Source organism: Prionailurus bengalensis, chromosome C1, assembly GCF_016509475.1.
Source record: "Prionailurus bengalensis isolate Pbe53 chromosome C1, Fcat_Pben_1.1_paternal_pri, whole genome shotgun sequence".
Taxonomy (NCBI): Eukaryota; Metazoa; Chordata; class Mammalia; order Carnivora; family Felidae; genus Prionailurus; species Prionailurus bengalensis.
Genome location: NC_057345.1, coordinates 213,872,126 through 213,893,176, shown reverse-complemented (window position 1 = coordinate 213,893,176; position 21,051 = coordinate 213,872,126). Strand labels below are relative to the sequence as shown.

At 41.0% G+C, this 21,051-nt stretch overlaps 1 protein-coding gene across 4 annotated transcripts in view; it reads right to left on the bottom strand.

The window, feature by feature from the left end:
• The window catches only part of SP100 (SP100 nuclear antigen), a 100,370-nt gene that overhangs the window by 8,682 nt on the left and 70,637 nt on the right, over nucleotides 1-21,051 (bottom strand). For 2 of the 4 annotated variants that reach the window (XM_043578130.1, XM_043578128.1), the window contains 7 exons: nucleotides 18,626-18,676; nucleotides 12,253-12,321; nucleotides 9,454-9,501; nucleotides 8,119-8,223; nucleotides 6,297-6,439; nucleotides 2,401-2,439; nucleotides 439-471 (listed from right to left, as the gene is read on the bottom strand). In XM_043578130.1, the coding sequence (XP_043434065.1) occupies nucleotides 439-471; nucleotides 2,401-2,439; nucleotides 6,297-6,439; nucleotides 8,119-8,223; nucleotides 9,454-9,501; nucleotides 12,253-12,321; nucleotides 18,626-18,676 (488 nt within the window). The remainder of the gene's footprint in view (nucleotides 1-438; nucleotides 472-2,400; nucleotides 2,440-6,296; nucleotides 6,440-8,118; nucleotides 8,224-9,453; nucleotides 9,502-12,252; nucleotides 12,322-18,625; nucleotides 18,677-21,051) is intronic. The other 2 variants (XM_043578131.1, XM_043578129.1) reach the window with 1 other exon arrangement.

The window sequence follows — 21,051 nt, the reverse complement described above, 5'->3', positions numbered from 1 at the left end:
ACCATCTTAGCTCCTTCTGCACCTTAGAGTAGATATTTGGGGTTTTCCTTGCCTTCCCTATCACCTTTTTTAAAATGCTGATATTCTCTCAAATTTGCTCCTTACCCCTAATCTGCAGGCCAGTCTTGACTATTACCACTGGCTCTAGAGGCCCCAGTGATCTAGAGTTCTGCCTCCCCTACCCACTTTCGAGGGGAAATAAAGAAACAGGAAACCTTCCCTGAACAAATTGAAAGGATGCTTTCATGCAGAGACACCAGCTCCAGAACCATCTCCCTGGTGTGGGTGATGTGTCTGCCGTTCTCTGCTCATCACACACGGTGACATGCTCCAACTGAGTATGCACATGCTTTGGGGGAGCACAGCAGTGACACAGATAATGTATGGAGGAACAAGGCCAGTATTATTCTGGGGTTACAGGTGGGAATTAGTACTTACGTAAGGGTCATCTCTCCCATACTCTGGGGCAGTCTGTAGAAAAGAGATAAAGATTGAATGACAATATTGTATACGATTTTTTATTGACCACACATTTGAGCAGACTTCTTTATGTAAAGGATTCATGCCACAGCCCTCCCTCTGTTTTATATCTGTTTTTATGGATCTATATATCTAACAGGAGAATTAAAAAGCATGAAATTGTTTGTTTCTGGCAGTTTGGCCCAATGTAAGTTCATTCTCTGGCTCTCAGACCCAAGGCAGGCCTTTGTGAAGCTATGAGGGGACTGTGGCCCTGGATGCCACAGATGGGGCTGGGATTGCAATGAGAGAATCAGGCTGAGGACTGAATATCCACGGCCCCCAGCAGCCACAGTGCCCAGAATCCTGGACACCATGCAGCTGTCCCAAAGAACCCCACTGTCTTCTGCAGCTCACTCAGGACATAGCCCTGAAGATAAAATGGGTCTAAGGTCCCCAGTCCTACAGTTCTTCTTCCTGAAGCTAAGCACCTCACCACTTTCTCCTGAATCCCAAAAGCTTGCACTGACTGATATCTGTGGAATGAGTTGGCTTTCTTCAGTCTGGAACAACGGCGGCCTCAACTTTCACCTCCAGCCCAAGGCATAGAGGCCATAGACAAGTCACACAGTGTGATCCAAAGTACAATGGCTTGGGAGGCAGCCACATCACTGCTTGCCTCTCAGAAGGGCCTAGAACCTCCACCCCACCCCGATAGTTATGGTCCCGTATTAGACAACAAAGTTGAAACAATCCTTTGGGTCTGTTTGGCCTCCTGCGCACTGCCGTTGGCCAAGCATACACTTAGTGCTTAGCGCTTGCTCCCCAGGTGTTTGTTAAATGGATACATAAGTGCACAAACAAACGAACACAACTGTCACTCAGAGACAAGGTTTCTTAGCAGCCGGTAAATGATCGGATTGGAGTTTTATAGCTGACTATCTTGGAACACCTCAGCTATCACTATCAGGCTTAACAGGAATCGTATGAGCAGGGAAACTGCCAGAAGCACCACCTGTCATTTGATGACACAAAGGACAGAAGCCTAGGGTCTGGGGAAGGAAGAGACCCTCTGGAGCGATGCTCTGAGACCTGAGGTGGTCACAAGGCTGTAACCCTCGGCTCCCTAGCACTGGGTGGAGATGTTTGCTCTTAGTGAACAGAGCAAATAGTATCTCTTTCTCCAGAAAACCCAGTGGATGCAGACCCTAGTGACTGAGTCTCTAGCATAAGGTCAGTGGGGCAGGTTGTCCCAGAAACCAGCTTGGTGAAGACCGTGACTTTCTGGTGCGGCAGAGATGGGCCAAGGTCACCTCTCAAGGTCACCTCTATTGGAGGTCAAGAAAATGGAAGTTCTTCCATATCCTTTCTGCACCACACAGGTTCTCTCTCACACATACTCTTGGAGAGGCCATAGAAGACACCAACTATCCCACCACCTTCCCTGGAATCCATACAGCATGAAAACCACTGGTCCATGAGCTCCAGAAGGGGACTTTGAAGGAAAGAGTATTTGCTCCATAGACAGAACTGAGGTGTGCAAAACCCATCTGGTGAGGCCTGATGCTTTTACCCAGAGACGCTCAGCTACAAAATCATGTCCATGGTGTCTCTCCACAAAGGAAAACTCTTCTGGGTCAACAATGTCTCGCCCAGTGCACATCAGCCTTCCAACCTCTCTATTCTCTAGGATTACATCTCCATAAAGGAATTGAAAGTTCCCTTAAAGAAAGACCTCTTGAAGAAGTCCTCAGTGTGAGTTTGTGTGTGTGTGTGTGTGTGTGCGTGTGTGTGCGAGCACGCGTGTGTGTGCATGAAAGAGAGGAAAGATATAAGAGAATGGGAGAGAATGTGATTTGGGTTTCTTGCTTCACCAGGTGACACACGACTATTATCTCTTCCAAGGGGTGAGACATTGGTAGAAGGTCATGTGATAATTACCTTTCTTCTTTTTCTTGGTGGGTCTGGTAGAAATTTATTCTGAAATAGAAATGAGATTAATGCCAAATGGGTCCTTGTTTCTACTCTGTGAGCTTTGTATCTCCAACTGCCTTCCAGATATGCCCCACTGTCAGCACAAATTCAAAGTGTTTTCATGGAAAATAACATCCCTCTCCGAATCCCTAACACACTGCTCTCTCTTACCCAGATTTAGCTTTAAGGGCAACTTTAAAAACCGTGCCCTCTCTTTTGCTCCCCTCATAGCCATGCCAGGTTTTCCTTCACAATGTCTTCTATACCCACTGCTTCCTGTCCGACCTCCAGGACCTCTCTAGCTTGTGTCTTTATACCTCACATGCTATAGCTACTCCACTGGCACTTAGCCAGTGAGTGACAGACTGGGGCAGGCTCTTAGTGGCCTTGGGCACATAAAGGTGTCCATGCCTTTGGGGAGACAAGTGCGAAGAGCCATTATGTAATGGTGATGGTGATGGTAAGGTGATGATGGTAAGAGTGATGAAGTGTAAACCGTGCTCTCACAGAGTATTTTGGATCCAGAGATGGGTCAGTATGGTAGGCTAAACAACGACCCCCAACGATGGTCAGATTCTCAGACCTCTGAATATGTTAAATTAAGTGGTAAAAAGGACTTTACAAATGTAATTAAATTAAGGATCTTGCAATAGGAAGATCATTCTGATTATCTGTGTTGGGACAATGTAATGACAAGCATCCTTTTGCAAGGGAGGCAGGAGGGTCAGAGTGAGTAGTAAGAGGTGTAACGATGAAACATGAGGTTGGAGTGACGTCAGGAAGAGCCTTGAGCCAAGGAATGCAGGCAGCTTCCAGAAGCTGAAAAAGGCAAGGAAACTTCTGGAAGGTTCCAGAAAGAACCAGCCCTGCCAACACCTTGCCTTGAGCCCAATGAAACTGATTTCAGACTTCTGGCCTCCAGAACTGTTAGGATAATAGATTTCTATTGTTTTAAGCCACCCAGGTTGTGAAAAGTTGTTACAGCAGCCACAAGAAACAGAGGCAGAGGGTTTTAAAGGACTTTAGAGAGTATGCTGTTTGAACTGGGCCTTGCAGGCTGAGTGGGGGTGTATCAGGCACAGAGGCAGTCAAGGTCACATGAAGTATCTGTGGCTGCAAGCACTCCATCCTCCTACCCATCTTGCATTCTCTGATCAGATTAATACTTCTATTTTTAAAAAAATTTTTTTTAGACAGAGAAAGAGAGCACAAACAGGGGAGGGGCTCAGGTAAGAGAGAGAGAGAGAGAGAGAGAGAGAGAGAGAGAGAGAGAAAGAGAGAGAGAGAGAGAGAGAGAGAGAGAGAGAGAGAGAGAAAGAGAGAGAGAGAGAGAGAGAGAGAGAGAGAGAGAGAATCCCAAGCATGTTCCACATTCAGTGCAGAGTCTGACATAGGGCTGGGTCCCATACCCAAAGCCAAGGGTTGGATGCTTACCGACTGAACCATTGGGGTATCCCTGACTGGATTAATACTTCTAAAGCAGTGTCTCACCTATGTCAGTCATCACTAACTCAACACCCCCCTCCCCCCATGATCCCCTCATGATGAAAGGAAGGGTCCAGACTCCTTCCTCTGGCCTTAAGATGTCTTCCATCCGCTCAGCCCACGTAACAAGCCTACAACTTCTTGACAAATCACAGGCAGGATTTTCACTCCATCCTTTCTATGTAGAATGCCTTGTTCCTACATTTTTGCTCATCAGGACTATTCTTTTTTTTTTTAATTGTTTTTAATGTTTATTTATTTTTGAGAAAGAGAGAGAGAGAGAGAGAGAGAGAGAGAGTGAGCAAGCACTGGGGAAGGGGCAGAGAGGAGACACAGAATCTGAAGCAGGCTCCAGGCTCTGAGCTGTCAGCACAGAGCCCAACGTGGGGCTCGAACTCACAAGCCTAAGACCATGACCTGAGCCAAAGTTGGACACTTAACCAACTGAGCCACCCAGGCGCTCCAGGACTATTCTTTTAAGACTCAGTTCAGAGCACTATCAACAATAGCCAAATTATGGAAAGAGCCCAAATGTCCATCGGCTGATGAATGGATAAAGAAGACGTGGTATATATACACAATGGAATATTACTCAGCAACCAAAAAGAATGACATCTTGCCATTTGCAACAATGTGGATGGAACTAGAATGTATTATGCTAAGCAAAATAAGTCGGTCAGAGAAAGATAAATATCATATGATTTCATTCATATGTGGAATTTAAGAACAAAACAGATGAACATAGGGGGAAGGGAAGGAAAAATAAGATAAAATCAGAGAGGGAGGCAAACCATAAGAGACTTGTAAGTACAGAGAACAAACTGAGGGTCGCTGGAGGGGTGGTGGGTGGGAGGATGGGCTAAATGGGTGATGGGCATTAAGGAGGGCACTTGTTGGGGTGAGCACTGGGTGTTATACGTAAGTGATGACTCACTAAATTCTACTCTCGAGATCATTATTACACTATATGTTAACTAACTTGGAAGTAAATAAATTTATGTTTTACTTTTAAATCAATAATTTTTTTAAATGTTTATTTAATTTTGAGGGGGATGGTATGGGCAGAGAGAGAGAGAGGGAGACACAGAATCCGAAGCAGGCTCCGAGCTGTCAGCACAGAGCCTGATGCGGGGCTTGAACTCACAAACTGTGAGATCATGAGCTGAGCCACAGTGGGACACTTAACTAACTGAGCCACCCAGTTGTCCCTAAATAAAATTTTAAAAATTAAAAAAAAAAAAGACTCAGCTCAGTGGAAACCATTCCATGAAACTGTCCTCAACCCCAAGCTCAGAAATAATCCTCCCTTCCTGGAGCCACTGCATCTCTTCCTGCCAGCACCCCTCCTTATAGCACCGTGTGCTGTGTGGTCCCCTGGTGACGAGGCTCGTGTGCCACCTACTGTATCAAGGAGGTACCTGGTCCTGTGTCGTAAACACGTAGCCCTGCTCCGGCATGGCTGGGGCTCACACCTTACACCCTGTGGATTTAGATGCAACTCGGTAGATATTTGCTGAGCAAAGAGCTTTTCTTCATCATTAGAGTGGCACAAGGAAGGGACATCTGGGTCATGCGACAGAGTCAGAAGGCATGAGCTTGTCTGCAATAGAGACCCAGCCTGTTTTGTCCACGTCAAGGGGCTGATATGGGGGCCAAAGGAGATATTTTGAAATGCAATGTATTTATATTCTCTTTCAAGGATGAATCTCAGAAGGCTATCAAAAGAAATAACGGTAAAATATTCTGCAATCCAAGAAACATTTATACTGATGTGTTATTTTCAGATACAGAGATCTACCATGCCACTTTAAACTTTAGTCTCCCCCCCACCCCCGACACACACCAATTTACTTTCTGTGACCAGATTACACAGTGGCAATTATTAGTGGTTGAGTCAGAGACATAATTTACGGTTCTGCCTTCAAAAGGGTAAGAGCTTGGGGGGTGTCTGGATGGCTCTGTCGGTTGGACATTTGGCTCTTGATTTAGGCTCAGGTCATGATCTCTCTGTTTGTGAGATCAGGCCTGCCTCAGGCGCAGTGCTGACGGTATGGAGCCTGCTTGGGGTTCTCTCTCTTCCTCTCTCTCTCCTCCTTCCCTGCTCATGCTCTCTCTCTCTCTCAAGATAAATATAATTTTAAAAAACATTAAAAAATTCCAAAAAACAAAAGGATAATAGCTCATGCATTTAGAGGATTAACGTCTAATATAAAGCAGCCAAAATACTCTTGAGTGGAATGTTAGTACATAACATGTGCATTGTGATCTGGGCAAGGGGGTCATGGCAGTTTTCTGGACACTGAGAAATTCTGCTGATGCTTGGAGCTGATGAACCGTGACACTAAACCCTTGATTTAAGCCCTGTGTCATTGGGATACCTCGATCAGCTGTTTCAGGGGGAATCCACCACACCTCACGCTCATCTTCCAGTTCTTGGATGGTCCGTGGTTTCCTTCAATTTCAAATTCCCTGAGGGTGAACCACCTTCCATCCTCCCCCTTTATACACCTCTGTGCAATTCCTGTGAGACAAAAATAAGAAGTCATAAGGGAGCGCCTTCTCAACTATAAAACCCCCCCAAATATGCCCCCCCCACCGCCCCGTGGATCTTGGCTCAGAATCTGTAGCAAGAGAGCTGAGATCCCTCTCAGGGCCCTACAAGCAGCCTGAAAGGCAAGGGCAAGAGGGAACTTCCTGCCGTGTGCACACATATCATTGACCTTTGTGCAACAAGGAAAATAATTAACACCAACATGTATTTTTTAAAAGTATTTCACTACATTCAAAAGAGAAACAACTGAATGGCCCTGAAGATGGATGAGCAGGCTTCTTTTTCCTGCCTTCTCTGAGAGGTAGGCTGGGTTTCAGAGGGGACACGAGGCCACACAGGTGGATGAGTGGCTGCTGTCACCACCGCCACATCTGCCTCACCTTGTTGGTCATCCAGCTAATGGCAATCAGTTATTTCTCATATTTTGGACTCAAAGCTATTTTATGCGAAAAGCATGGAAATATCATCAAGGAAGGGGGCAAAGTTAAAGTACACACCTGAAATTTGGCCCCAGGGAAACATTAACACTTGTTGGTGCCTAAAGAACTATATTTGGGGAAGGGGGAATCAATTATGACGGGTGAATGTTTGTAGTGTACTTTAACAGTGATGATTTGCAAAGTATTTTATATCCATTATCTCATTTTTTCCCCCTCATAATAACATGGCAAGTTTTATCATTATTCTCATTTTGTACAGGAGGAAGGTCAAGGTAAGAAAGACCAGGAATTTGGCCCAGACGAAACACACACTTTTGGTATTGCTGAAACATGAATCTGGGTCCTCGAATTCTAAATCCTGTGCTCCTCCCAGCGAGATCAAGGCTCTACAGATGTTATGAGGATGGTACCGTGAAGGTTGTTGCCAGATTTCTCAAACATGTACCTTTTCTGCCCTGATATTAAACTACTTGATCTCATTGGGTGCTGGACAGCATCCTGTGGACCATTTCCATGGGGGAAAGGAAAAATGTCCTGTTATGTTTGCTAATTTTAAGTGTGGAAATACCATTTCTTCCCTATCTGGGATGCTGTGCAGAAAAGACTTAACAGGGCAGACCTGAGGCTGCTACCTTTAGAAACGTCTGCTTGCAAGGTTGGCTCTTGACTGGTATCTGGGAACTTGCATTTAGGGAGGGGTCCTACCATTCCTAGAACTTAAGAGTGTCTCGCTGCCCTAAACTGTTTATACAAACAATATGGTTTCCTTTTGGGAGTCTAGAACTTTGGCATGTGCTAGGCAGAGGGCACCTACGTGATGACCCCCTAATAAAAACCTGGACTCTGAGACTCAGAGGGGCAGATTCCTCTGGTAGACAGCATTTCATACATGTTGCTACAATTCATTGCTAGAGAATTAAGTGCACCCTGTGTGACTCCACCAGGAGAGACCCTTGGAAACTGGCACCTGGTTTCCTTTGGACTTTGTCCTGTGTGTCTTTTCCTTCTTTGATTTTCCTGTGTACCCTTCCAATTTCGGAAATCATCATCATGAGTTCACTATATGCCGAGTCCTACGAATCCTCCTAGGGAATCACCACACCTGGGGATGGTCTTGGGAAACCCCTGACACAGGTGTCTACCCCTGAACAATATATTATTCACACTGGTACTTTCCAGTTGAAAAGCATAGAAGACCATGAAGCCCACCTTCTTTCATTTTTCTCTTATATAAAATCCCCTTTGCCTCTCCACAGGTCACAGGAACTTTTGGGAGGTGAAAATTCATATTTGTATCTCTGGGAATTCTTGGACCTGCAAAGAAGCATTATTGTTTTTATTCCACTTTTCTCTACAACTATGCACTGTTCTGACCTCCTCCCTCTTGAGATCTTTCTTTTATAATTTAAAATGTATTGGAGGGATTTGCCCCATGAACTCATTACCCTTCTAGGTCTTTCTTCTATAGCAGATTAGATGCACAAAGATAATGTCATCCTCTAAAAGCCTGCATTAAATGTCTTGTGTGGAGGTGTCTGTATCTCCAAGTTTGTTGACTACAACTCCCCATCATGCAATAATTTTCCTCCTATCATATTATTGCTTTGAAGTTATGTAGATGGAGATAAGCCCTTCAGCTTTTAGTTTTGTCTCCTCACTTGAGGAATCAGCTGAGGGACAGAAAACAGGATTGTAATGGAGTGCCTAGAAGGGATGGTGTCTGTCTTCCCTCCTTGTTCTCTGCCTGTTGCACTTTTACTTCATGTGAGCTTTCTCTGTGGCTAAAGGAGAAACTCAGGATGGGGTGTGCTAGAACTGAAAATTGCTCAGGGAGGGGACCTCTGCACAACCTTTGGGCAGGGTCACTGGGATCTGATTCTGCCGAAGCAGGTGTTGCAAGTCTTAAAACTGACTTCAGAACATTCTGGCCAACATTTAGGGGGATTCATTAAAGACACATGCTGGGGCTTCTCTCTGGGATGGGAAAGATGGGTGGCCATGGTCTTCCCAGAGTCAGTTCGGTTAGAGCTGGGGTAGGCCTAGAAGGCCACCCAGTCTAATTTACCTGCCACTCACCCAGAGAAGGAAATGGAGTAAAACACCCACAAATGGTGATCCAAAGTCACACAACCAAAGGAAGTTTGGGAATTAGGACATAGGTCTTGTATTACCAGCGAGGGTCCCTCTTGATGGGCAACCTATGGCTCTCTAAGCTGTAAGAGATCAGCTAAAAATCATGTGAGTCACACCCTTTGTATTTTTTTCTTTATATTTTCCTTCTTCAAGCATCATCAGTATAGTGAAAGAAGCTCTGTATGGGCCCAAGGAGGCCTAGGATCTCTCAGATCAACTGACTAATCAATGGAGTGGGTGTTACTACCATCTTGTCTTGTTGTTGAAATTAACCAAGGCCAATGAATATCATAACATTTGTCACTTGCTCTAAGAGCCAGTTAAGAAAATTTATGGATCACTCCAAACACGAGTATAAAACAAGAATTTAGATACTTAATTATCAAAAGTATATTAACTCCTTCCTTTTACCTCTTTTTCTGACTCTTCTCAAAGGCCCAGTGTTGACTGTTTTTCTCCCTGAGAAAGTAAAAAAATAACATAAATGTGTCTTGTTTATAATATTACATTTCAAATAGTATTGTTTTGCAAAAACACCATTCAAAGGTAACTTTTCAGAAGCCTGTCTAGTACTTTGAGAAAAACAGCAAATGTGTGGATCAGGAGTCAGGAACTTTTTCCTGTAAAGGACCAGGGAGTAAATACTTAAGTACATAATTGCTGTTGTGACTACTCAAATCCGGTGTTGTATTGTGAAAGCATTCATAGATAACATTGAAATGAAAATATGTGGTTGTGTTCCAATAAAACTTTATTTATAAACAGTCAGTGGGCTAGATTTGTCCTGTGGGCCATAGTTTGCTGAACCCTGGCCTAGACTTAGTTACAAAGATGATACTTAACTGAGATTCATCTTATATTTCTTTTGCTATTATCTCTAAGTCAGTCCAAATAAATTTGGAATAGTGTTTTATGTATTTCCAAAGCAACTGGGTAAGAAGAGTGAGTTAGACATCTATTGAGTGCTTCTTGTGTGCCAAGAGCTATCCTTAGACCTTGTCCTTATCAACTTACTTAGAACATCCTTAGAACAAGTGATCAGATAGGAACTAATACTGTCCTCATCTTACATATGAGAAAAGTTAATGCTCACAGATAAAAATACAAATTAAAGGAAGATGCTGAAGACTTCCTTTGGGGGAGGGGAAGGGGAAAAATAGCTTCAAAAAGAGAGGGAGGCAAACAATAAGAGACTCTTAAATACAGAGAACAAACTGAGGGTCGATTGGGGGAAGGGGAGAGGGGAAAATGGGTGATGGGCATTGAGGAGGGCACTTGTTGGGATGAGCACTGGATGTTGTATGGAAGTGATGAATCATGGGTATCTACTCCCAAAGCCAAGAGCACACTATATACGCTGTATGTTAGCTAACTTGACAATAAATTAGATATGTTTTTAAAAGGCAGAATATAAGGTCTCAAGAGAGATCACATGGTGGATTCTACAAGTAGATAGCTGCCCCAAACTCCAAACTTGAAAGAAGATTTTTGTGTTGAAAGTGGTGGCAAAAAGGATCAAGGAGTTCAGAACTAACCCAATGAAAGGGAACTTCTAGAAACTGATGCCCAAATTCTAAAAGGTGTAGGTAGTGATAGCACAAAGGGTTGATTTAAAAGATGTCCCAGAAGAATGTAGTATCTAATTTATGTGTTGATTGTGTCCCAAAAAAGATTGAGTCATGTCCATGTGCATATTTGTATCTACCATTATTCAAAAGTGTTTGAATGTTGAGGGCAGGGACACACCTGGATGCTTTTTCTTTCTAAAGGTCTGTGCCCATGGCTGGAATCCTGGGGTACTAATTTGGGTGGTTCAGGGTCCAGGATAAAATCTCCTCCAGATACTCAACCATCTGGTCTTTCCTTTAAGCAGACTATGATCAGATGAGGCTGGAAAGGAATCTTTTTCTTCAACCAAGCACAAAAAGCCTTCATTTTGGGGGCCTTTGCTATAACAAAGGGTTTTTAAAAACTCATCAAGATACAATGGACCCAGGAGATATTTATTGATGATGCCTATTCTAAGAGGAATCACATCCCAAGATCAAGCATGTTCTACTCTACAAAGTATCACCCTAAGGAAGTTTATCAAGATTTTATGGAGGTGCATAGAGAGGAGAGATTCCCAAACCTTCATAAAGGAATCATAAGCATAGCTCTTGATACTAAAGATTCAAGAGATGTAAAATAAGTAACACGTAGACCTCAAATAAATAAATAAATAAATAAATAAATAAATAAATAAAACTTTCTTTAAAAATTGCTCTACATTGATCAGTTCCAAAGAACATGATTGTGCCAAGTATGGTAGTTAGTATGGTGGCCAGGTGACAAAAGCCAACCCACAAGTGTGGCTCTCTGTGGAACAGCCCTTTCCTGTCACTTGTGATGATGAAGTGGTAGGTTTGCCCAGGAAAACTAGCCAGTTCTGACTCAATCTACCTCCCTTCCTTCCTCCTCCCCCCCGCCCCTTCTCTCTTTTCTTGCAAGGGTCAAGGCCCACTGTCCCATGAGAAAGCTCTCTCTGCTTTCTCCGTGCTGTCTGTCCTCTCCTTTCCCATAGGTGGCCAAACTTAAACCCCAGCCCTAGCTACTGTCTGAGTGTGTTGAGTAGTAGCCATTATTGGCAAACATGCATTCTCTTGCTCTCAGTTTCTCTACGTCTAAGTCCTCTTGGGACTAGTGTGTGAGCTAGACTCTCCTTTCATCAAAATCACAGGATATAAAGCTGTATGTGAGGTTGAGATGGGCCTTGGAAGGCAGTGAGTCTATTACTATTTATCTTACTTTATAGATAAGGAAACTGAGGCAGAAGGGAGAGAGTGACACACTCAAGCTCACATGATTACCTCAAGGTCATGGGACATGAGGAAGGACAGCTACATCATTTGTGAGTGACATAGTGTTTTATGGCTAAAACGACTTCTAAGCTGAAAAGCTATCAGCTCAGTAGAGGCAGCACTGCAGTGGCACTTGGGCCCCAGTTTCTGATTGCAGATTCACCACCAAATTACTTTTTTGTGGTGTTGCCATCTTTCTCTCCCTGTCACATTTTGGAAATTGACTAAATCTGATGTATTTCTCAATAGTACAGCTACATAAAGCAATAGGGAAGTAGGTTGTTAAAAACATAGAATAAAGCATGAAAATTTAGATGTTTAGTTACTGAAAATGGAAAATGCATACATATTTTACATCTTTTTTTTTTACCTTTTGGTCTGCCTCTTTTCCTTGGAGCTCTGTTACTCAGATTTTGGATTCTACGTTTGTATCTCCTCACTGAGAAAACAAAAATATAAAAATATTGCTAAACATCCAATAGGTAAATGAAGAAATCAAAGAAGAAATTTAAAAAATACATAGAAACAAATGAATATGAAAACACAACAGTCTCAAATCCTTGGGACACAGCAAAAATGGTTCTAAGAGGGAAATTTATATTGATACAAGAATACCTCAAGAAACAAGAAACATCTCAAATACATAATCTAACCTTACACCTAAAGGAACTAGAAAAAGAATAAACAAAGCCCAAGGTTAGCAGAAGGAAAGAAATAATAAAGACCAGACCAGCAATAAATGAAATAGAGACCACAAAATAGAACATATCAATGAAACAAAGAGATAGTTCTTTAAAAAGATTTAAAAAATTTAGCCAGACTCATTAAGAAAAAAAAGAGAGGACACAACATCAGAAGTGAAAGAGGAGAAATAAGAACCAACACCACAGAGATACAAAGGATTATAAGAGAATGCTACAAAAAAATTATATGCCAACATATTGGACAACCTACAAGAAATGCATAAATTTCTAGAAACATACAATCTTCCAAAATTTGAATTAGGAAGAAATAGAAAATCCAAACAGGCAAGTTACTAGTAATGAAATGGAATTGACAATCAAAAAAATCCCCCAAAGTCCAGGACCAGATGGATTCACAGGTGAATTCTACCAAACATTAAAGAAGAGTTAATGCCTATCCTTCTCAAACTATTTCAAAAAATAGAAGAGGAAAGGGGCGCCTGGGTGGCGCAGTCGGTGAAGCGTCCGACTTCAGCCAGGTCACGATCTCGCGGTCCGTGAGTTCGAGCCCCGCGTCAGGCTCTGGGCTGATGGCTCAGAGCCTGGAGCCTGTTTCCGATTCTGTGTCTCCCTCTCTCTCTGCCCCTCCCCCGTTCATGCTCTGTCTCTCTCTGTCCCAAAAATAAATAAACGTTGAAAAAAAAAATTAAAAAAAAAATAGAAGAGGAAGGAAAGCTTCCAATTACTTTCTATGAGGCCAGCATTACCCTTATACCAAAACCAGACAAAGACCACAAGAATGCAAGAAAGCAAGAAAGGAAGGAAGGAAGGAAGGACGGAAGGATGGAAGAGGGGCACCTAGGTGGCTCAGTCAGTTGAGCATCTGACTTCAGCTCAAGTCATGATCTAATGGTTCATGAGTTTGAGCCCCACATCAGTCTCACTGCTGTTGGCCTGTCAGCACAGAGCCTGCTTCAGATCCTCTGTCCCCCTCTCTCTGCCCCTCCCCTGCTTGTGCTCTCCCCAAAATAAATAAATATTGAAAATGTTTTAATTAAAAAAACAGAAAGAAAGAAAGAAAGAAAGAAAGAAAGAAAGAAAGAAAGAAAAAAAAAAAACTACAGGCTAGTATCCCTGATGAACATAGATACAAAAATCCTCAACAAATTATTAGCAGACTGCAATCAACAATACATCAAAAGGACCATTCACCATGACCAGTGGAATTTATTCTAGAAATGCAAAGATGACTCAATATTTGCAAATCAATATGATGTACCACAACAACAGAATGAAAGATAGAAATCATATGATCATTTCAATAGAGGCAGAAAATGCATTTGACAGAATTCAACATCGTTCATGATAAAAACTCTCAACAAAACAGGTTTGGAGGGAATGTAACTCAGCATAATAAAGGCCATATGTGAAAAACCCACAGCTAACATCATACTCCATGGTGAAAAACTGAGAGCTTTTCTTTTAAGATCAGGAATAAGACAAGGATGTTCACTCCTACCTCTTTTATTCAATATTGTACTGGAAGTGCTAGCCACAGCAGTCAGACAAGAAAAAGAAATAAAAGACATAAAAATTGGTAAGGAAGAAGTTAAACTATCACTATTTACAGTTGATATGATACTATATATAGAAAACCCTAAACACTCCACAGAAAAACTATTAGAAGGAATAAATGAATTCTGTAAAGTTATAGGATACAAAAGTAATGTGCATAAATCTGTTGCATTTCTATACACTAATAATGAAGTAGCAGAAAGAGACATTAAGAAACCAATTCCGGGGGCACCTGAGTGGTTCAGTCAGTTGAGCACCTGACTCTTGATTTCTGCTCAGGTCATGAACCCAGAGTTGTGGGATGTGGCCTCATGTCAGGCTCTGCACTGACCATGGAGCCTGCTTGGGACTCTCTATGTTCCTCTGCCCTTCTCTCCCACCCTCTCTCTCTCTCTAAAAAGAATTCCATTTGCAATTGCACCAAATATAACAAAATACCTAGGAATAAACTTAACCAAGGGGATGAAAGACCAGTACTTTAAAAACTATAAAACATTGATGAAAGAAATTGAAGATGATGCAAACAAATCCAAAGATATTCCATGCTCATGGATAAATAAATATCAAAATGTCCAGAGTAATCAAAACAGAGGTTCAATGCAGTCTCTATCAAAATACCAACAACATTTTTCACAGAACTACAACAAATAATACTAGAATTTGTATGGAACCACAAGAGACCCCAAATAGCCAAAGCAATCCTGAGAAAGAAGAATAAAGCTGGAGGTATAACACACCCCAATTTCAAAATATATTACAAAGTGGTAGTAATCAAAATAGTACGGTAATGGCATAGAAACCGATGCACAGTCAATGGAACAGAATAGAGAGCCACACTAGTATGGCCAATTAATTTATGGCAAAGGAGGAAAGAATATGCAATGGGAAAAAGACAGTGTCTTCAACAAATGGTCCTAGGAAAACTGAACAGCTACATGCAAAGGAATGAAACTGGACCACTTTCTTACACTATATACAAAAACAAAATGAATTGAAGACTTAAATTGAGACTTGAAAACATAAAATTCCTAGAAGAAAACACAGGTGGTAATGTCTTTGACCTCAGCCTCAGTAACATTCTTCTAGATCTTGCTCCTCAAGCAAGGGAAATAAAAGCCAAAATGAACTATTGGGACTATACCAAAATAAAACTTTTGCATAGTGAAGGAAACCATCAACAAAATTAAAAGGCAACCTACTGAATGAGAGAAGATATTCACAAATGATATATCCAGTAAGGGGTAAAATATATAAAGAAGTTACACAATTCATAAAAAATGGTTAAAAATTGGTAGAGGATATGAATAGACATTTTTTCCAAAAAAAACCACCATACAGATGACCAACAGACACATGAAAGATGCTCGACATCACTAATTATCAGGGAAATGGAAATCCAAACCACAAGGAGATACCACATTATACCTGTCAGAATGGTTAGAATCAAAAAGACAGGAAACAAAAAGTGTTGGTGAGGATGTGGAGACAAAAGAATTCTTGTGCACTGTTGGTGGGAATGTAAATTTGTGCAGCCACTGTGGAAAATAATATGGAGGTTCCTCAAAAAATTAAAAATAGACATAACATATAATCCAGTAATCCCACTACTGGGTATTTACCCAAAGGAAAAAAAAAAATTCTAATTCAAAAAGAAGTATGCATTCCTATTCTTGTTGCAGCATTATTTACAATAGCCAAACTATGGAAGCAATTGAAGTTTTCATTTACAGACGAGTAGATAAAGAAGATGGTGTGTGTGTGTGTGTGTGTGTGTGTGTGTGTGTGTGTTGGAATATTACTCAGCCATAAAAAAGGATAAGATCTTGCCATTGGTGACAACATGGATGGACTTAGTAGGTATAATACTAAATAAGTCAAATAGAGAAAGAAAAACACCATATAATTTCACTTACATGTGAAATATAAAGAATAAAACAAATGAATAAACAATAAAAAAGCAGAAACAGATCTATAAATATAGAGAACAAACTGATGCCAAAGGGGAGGAGGTGGGGGATGAGGAAAATGTATGAAGGAGAGTGGGAGACACAGCCTTCCATTATGGAAGGGCTAAGTCACAGGCATAAAAATTATAGCCTAGGGAATATAATCAATCTAGGTAGGGTGACTGTGTGGGGAACCAGCTGCACACCCACTGACAGTAGGACCATAAGAAGACATGATTCTCATGGCCCTCTCTGGGGAAAGGAGGAGCTCAATTAGCTTTTCTTGAAAGATATTCTGTCCAGAAAGATAGGATGAACTCAGCAGGGGTGTGGACCTCCTCTAAGGGGGAAGTGGTAAGCACTCAGCTCCTGTTTTAGAGGAACTTTCATGGACAGATTCTCTTAAAGAGGAGTTCTTTAAAGAGCCCACAAACGTGGCTCATGCATCCTCCATATCTGGAAGACAGGAAGAATTGATCATAAGAAGGCTATTCCTGCTTCTTCCTTCTCCCCCTCTTCCACAACTTGAATTAGCTGAAAACATAGATACTGAGTAGGGTTAGATAAGAGTATGCATAAAAGAAGCAGCTGGTCTCACCCAACTTCTTCACTACATGCTTTCCAGTTGTAATATTATATCAGTTCAGGCTTTTTAACATTGTATGAGAATATCACCGCTGCCCAAAAGGATGAGCACAACTCCAAATCTTACCTACGACTTCGTCTTGGGACAAGAAGAGAACGATTTCAGAGAACAATTTTGAAAAGAAGTAGAAGGAACAAAGGTGATTTGTGCTTAAACTACCAACTCCAACATTTTAACAAAGCAGGCAAGACAGAGAGGTTTCACAAAAACTCAGAAGAACAAAATCTGGGACCTGGGTAAGTGTAACCTAAGAAATAAGTAAGGTAGGCAAGTATGGAGGTAAAATGATAGAGACAGTAGAAATATATGTATATATTTATTCATATGTTTATATTTTATTTATATTGTTTACATAAATATAGGCATGTATTACATACATATGAAATGGGAGGAGTTCAGTTATGTTATATATATAACGATGAGATGACAGAAATAATCAGAAGAAATGGAAAGGAAACAAAATATATCCAAATATGTTTTGACTCCACAAGAAATACCCTGCCACCTCTATGTGCCATATCAGCTTAGTAGCAGTATTTCATAGGATCTGATGTTAAAGAATGAAGAAAAAGAAATGTACTCTATAAGAGGAACATAAGTAGAACAGGATTGGGAAAGAGAAAAGAAAGGACAGATACCATACGTTTTCACTCTTATGTGGGTCCTGAGAAACTTAACAGAAGACCATGGGGGAGGGGAAGGGAAAAAAAGTTAGAGAGGGAGGGAGGCAAATCATAAGAGACTCTTAAAAACTGAGAATAAACTGGGGGTTGATGGGGGGTGGGAGGGTGGGGAGGGTGGGTGATGGGCACCTGTTGGGATAAACTCAGGGAGTTATATGGAAGCCAGTTTGACAATACAGTTCATATTAAAAAAAAAGAAAGAAAAGAAAGGAGAATAAGATGAGGAAAGAAAGGAGGAACACAATGGAAAGAAACAATTGCAAAGCTGGATGCAGAGAATGAAGTGCCACTCATTTTTTTTCATCCTCTGCTGCATGAACACAGTATGGCGTATGCTCTGATTGAGCTTGGTTTAAGTAACTGTTTCCCAGGCTTAGATCTGATGTGATACCAGGACTCTAGCTTCTGCTTAACTGATTCAAGTTCCCTCTGTCTGTTTCCCCTCATTCTGTTGAGGGGTGTGTTCATTAGTTACAGCAAACATTTCCAACATTTTCTCTTGGTGCCTCATTTCCCATTCAGGGCTAGTTTGTCTCTGACCATGTAGCTCTGTGCTATATTCAGGTTCTAGCTCCTATTCTTGCCAAAGAGTCTCAGGTGCCAAGAAGGCCAGGTTTGAATCAATAATCTGAGTTTTCCTCCATATGTGAGGAAGTCAGTGACTTTGGACGAAAACGTGAAGGGCAAGTAGCAGATTGCTATTGTCTCCCATGATCATTCTCTCCTCCTTTCATAGAAATAGAGTTACAGCTGAACCCATGGCTGCCTGACTAGAGATTATATTTCTTGGCCTCACTGGCAGCTAGCGCTGGCCATGTGAGTAAGTTTTGGGCAATAGGATGTGAGGAGAAGACTCTGGATCTTTCCATTAAAAGAAATAGATAGGTGATTTCTCTGCCCATTTTTCCCATTCCCACTGGTTGGGAGACAAAGGTCTGGTTAGACCTGATTTCTTGGACCCAGAGAGGGAAACTATGTGTTGAGGAAGGCAGGTTCTTCCTCCCATTTCTGGACTGTTTGATGAAAGAGAAATAAATTATGTGGCTTAGACCACTGTATTTTGGGCTCTCTTTGTTACAACAGCTTAGCCTGTACTCTAAAAAATTCATTATTTATGAAGCCCATTGGAGATTTCAGAGGTGCAGCAAAGAAAGGTCTGGAAGGAATATCAGAGTTGCAGTAGCGCACACGTGTGAATTCACAGATTTACCTGTGCCTTTTCTGAGACTGCTTTTTTTACATTTATATCTTCTCTTTTTTCCTTCAAAAAGAAAAGAAAATAATCCTTTAGAATTATAAACAGAAATTTACAAGATTTACATGCCAGTTACCTTCAAGCATTTTATTTTTAAGTTTTCACTCCACTTTTGTAGTGCTAAATCTCCAGCTACTAACATACTATCTTGGTTGTCATTACACTGAAAACAAAAATAGCAGCAAACACAACCTAGATTTATACAGTACTGGTCATTTACTGTATACTTTTACCTATTCACATGAGGGTTTCTCATTCACAATAAAGATAATGCAAAAGGCAGCTGAAGTTGGATAGGGGCTGACAGAGAAGAGGGGGACTGTCAGAAGGATCAAGGAAAAGTAGGTATCAGAAATCACAAGTATATGTCCTGGGTTTTGGGGTTTGCCTTGAAAAGCTAAAGATATAATCCATGTTTATAACAACAAGAACTTAAGAAATAAGTAGAAAAAAATCAGAGAAATGAAGACAAATTTAGAAGGGGATAAACGAGATTAGATGTTTCAGAAATTAAAACGAAGAACATAGATTTGTAAAAAAAAAAAAAAGAAACAAAAGGAAACAGGAAGTATAAGAACAATTAAGAAATATTAGAAAAAAATAACCAATGGAAGATAGTGAACAAGTCAGCAGACTTCCTAAGAAGAAATTCAAAATAATAGAAGTACTTCAAGATAAATTCAAGAGCAAAGTTTTTGAAATCATAACAAGAAATGGAATATACATATCATAAGTACATGTATTTTCACCCTGTAGCAAAGAAAATTGACTCCAAACCACCAACCCTGAGATATAGTCCAGCAAATTTACTGGACTTTAAAGATAAAGAAAGAATGGAATGGGCATTGTAGACAAAAATGTCAAGTCATTTTCAAGGGTGGGGATCTTATTGGCTATAGAATTTTCTCCAGTAACACCTAATGCCACAGGAAAAATGGAGAAAAATCTACAAGATGCTTCTAGAAATAGTGAGTAAATTATTTTTCACATGTGAAAAACAAAACCAAATACTTCTAAACAGGGAAATTCCGAGAAGGTTGTTCCTGGGAGTAATTATTGAGAAAACTACTAGGGGATTCACTTCAGCAAATCAAGATGAGACAGGAAGAATTTTGGCAAAAGAATTACAATAAAAGTGGTGAGTGAGGTGACAGACCAGAATGTTAAACATACGTGCCCTGACAATGTAGAAATGATATAACAGCAAAAAAAATGTGTGAGGAAGGGGGAAATATGGGTGGTAGAGTAGGATCATTGACTGGTGGGGTCACAGCATGTTATTTGGGCAAATCAAGGAGTAATATAAAAAACATTTAAGAGCAGAAAGCTAGGGGTGCCTGGGTGGCTCAGTTGGCTAAGTGTCTGACTTTGGCTCAGGTAGTGATCTCATGGTTCATGAGTAGGAGCCCCGGGTCGGGCTCCGTGCTAACATCTCAGAGCCTGGAGCCTGCTTCGGGTTCTGTGTCTCCCTCTCTCTCTCTGCCCCTCCCCCCATTCATGCTCTGTCTCTCTCTCCTTCAAAAATGAATAAACATTAAAAAAATTAAAAGGGCTGAAAGATAAACATAAGGGTAACATCATGATGGATCTGGAGAATAGAATGCTAAGCAAAATAAATCAATCAGAGAAAGACAAATACCTTATGATTTCACTCTTTTGTGGAATTTAAGAAACAAAGCAAATGAACAATAACAAAAAAGAGACAAACCAAAAAACAGACTCTTAACTACAGAGAACAAACTGGTGGTTACCAGAGAGGAGGTGGGGTGGGTGGGTGAAACAGGTGAAGGGGATTTAGGGTAAACTTATCATGATGAGCACTAAGTAATGTATAGAATTATTGAATCACACCTGAAACTAACATAACACTGTATGTTAACTACACTAGAATTAAAAAAAATACTATTTGACATCAAAGGAAAAAAAAAGAAAAAGAAAATCATGATCTAAACTTGGATGGGAAAGGAAGAGTGGACAGAGAAATAGGGCACATGCTTAATTTATCAATTTGGGGGGACTGAAATTAATGGGTACTGTCTAATACAGTACAGAGGGTATATAAAAGGAAGGTATATGAAAGTAATGCTAAGAGTAACCACTAGAACAAAAATATAAACATTCCTATGTATCACAAGTATATACTTACTCCTAACCAATGAAAATATGAGAAATGAGTACAGCTCAACCATTCATTTCTTTTAAGGGAAAGACCCAGAAGTGGCTTGCACTTCTTTAGCTCAGGGGCCTTTTGCCAGAACTTGGTCACAAGTCTGGGACTAACCACAGGGAAGGTTGAGAGGTTTAGTCTAGCTAGGCAGCCATGTGCCCAACAGTAACCACTGGAACAGAAATGCAAACCTTCCCAGCTATCAGAAGTACGC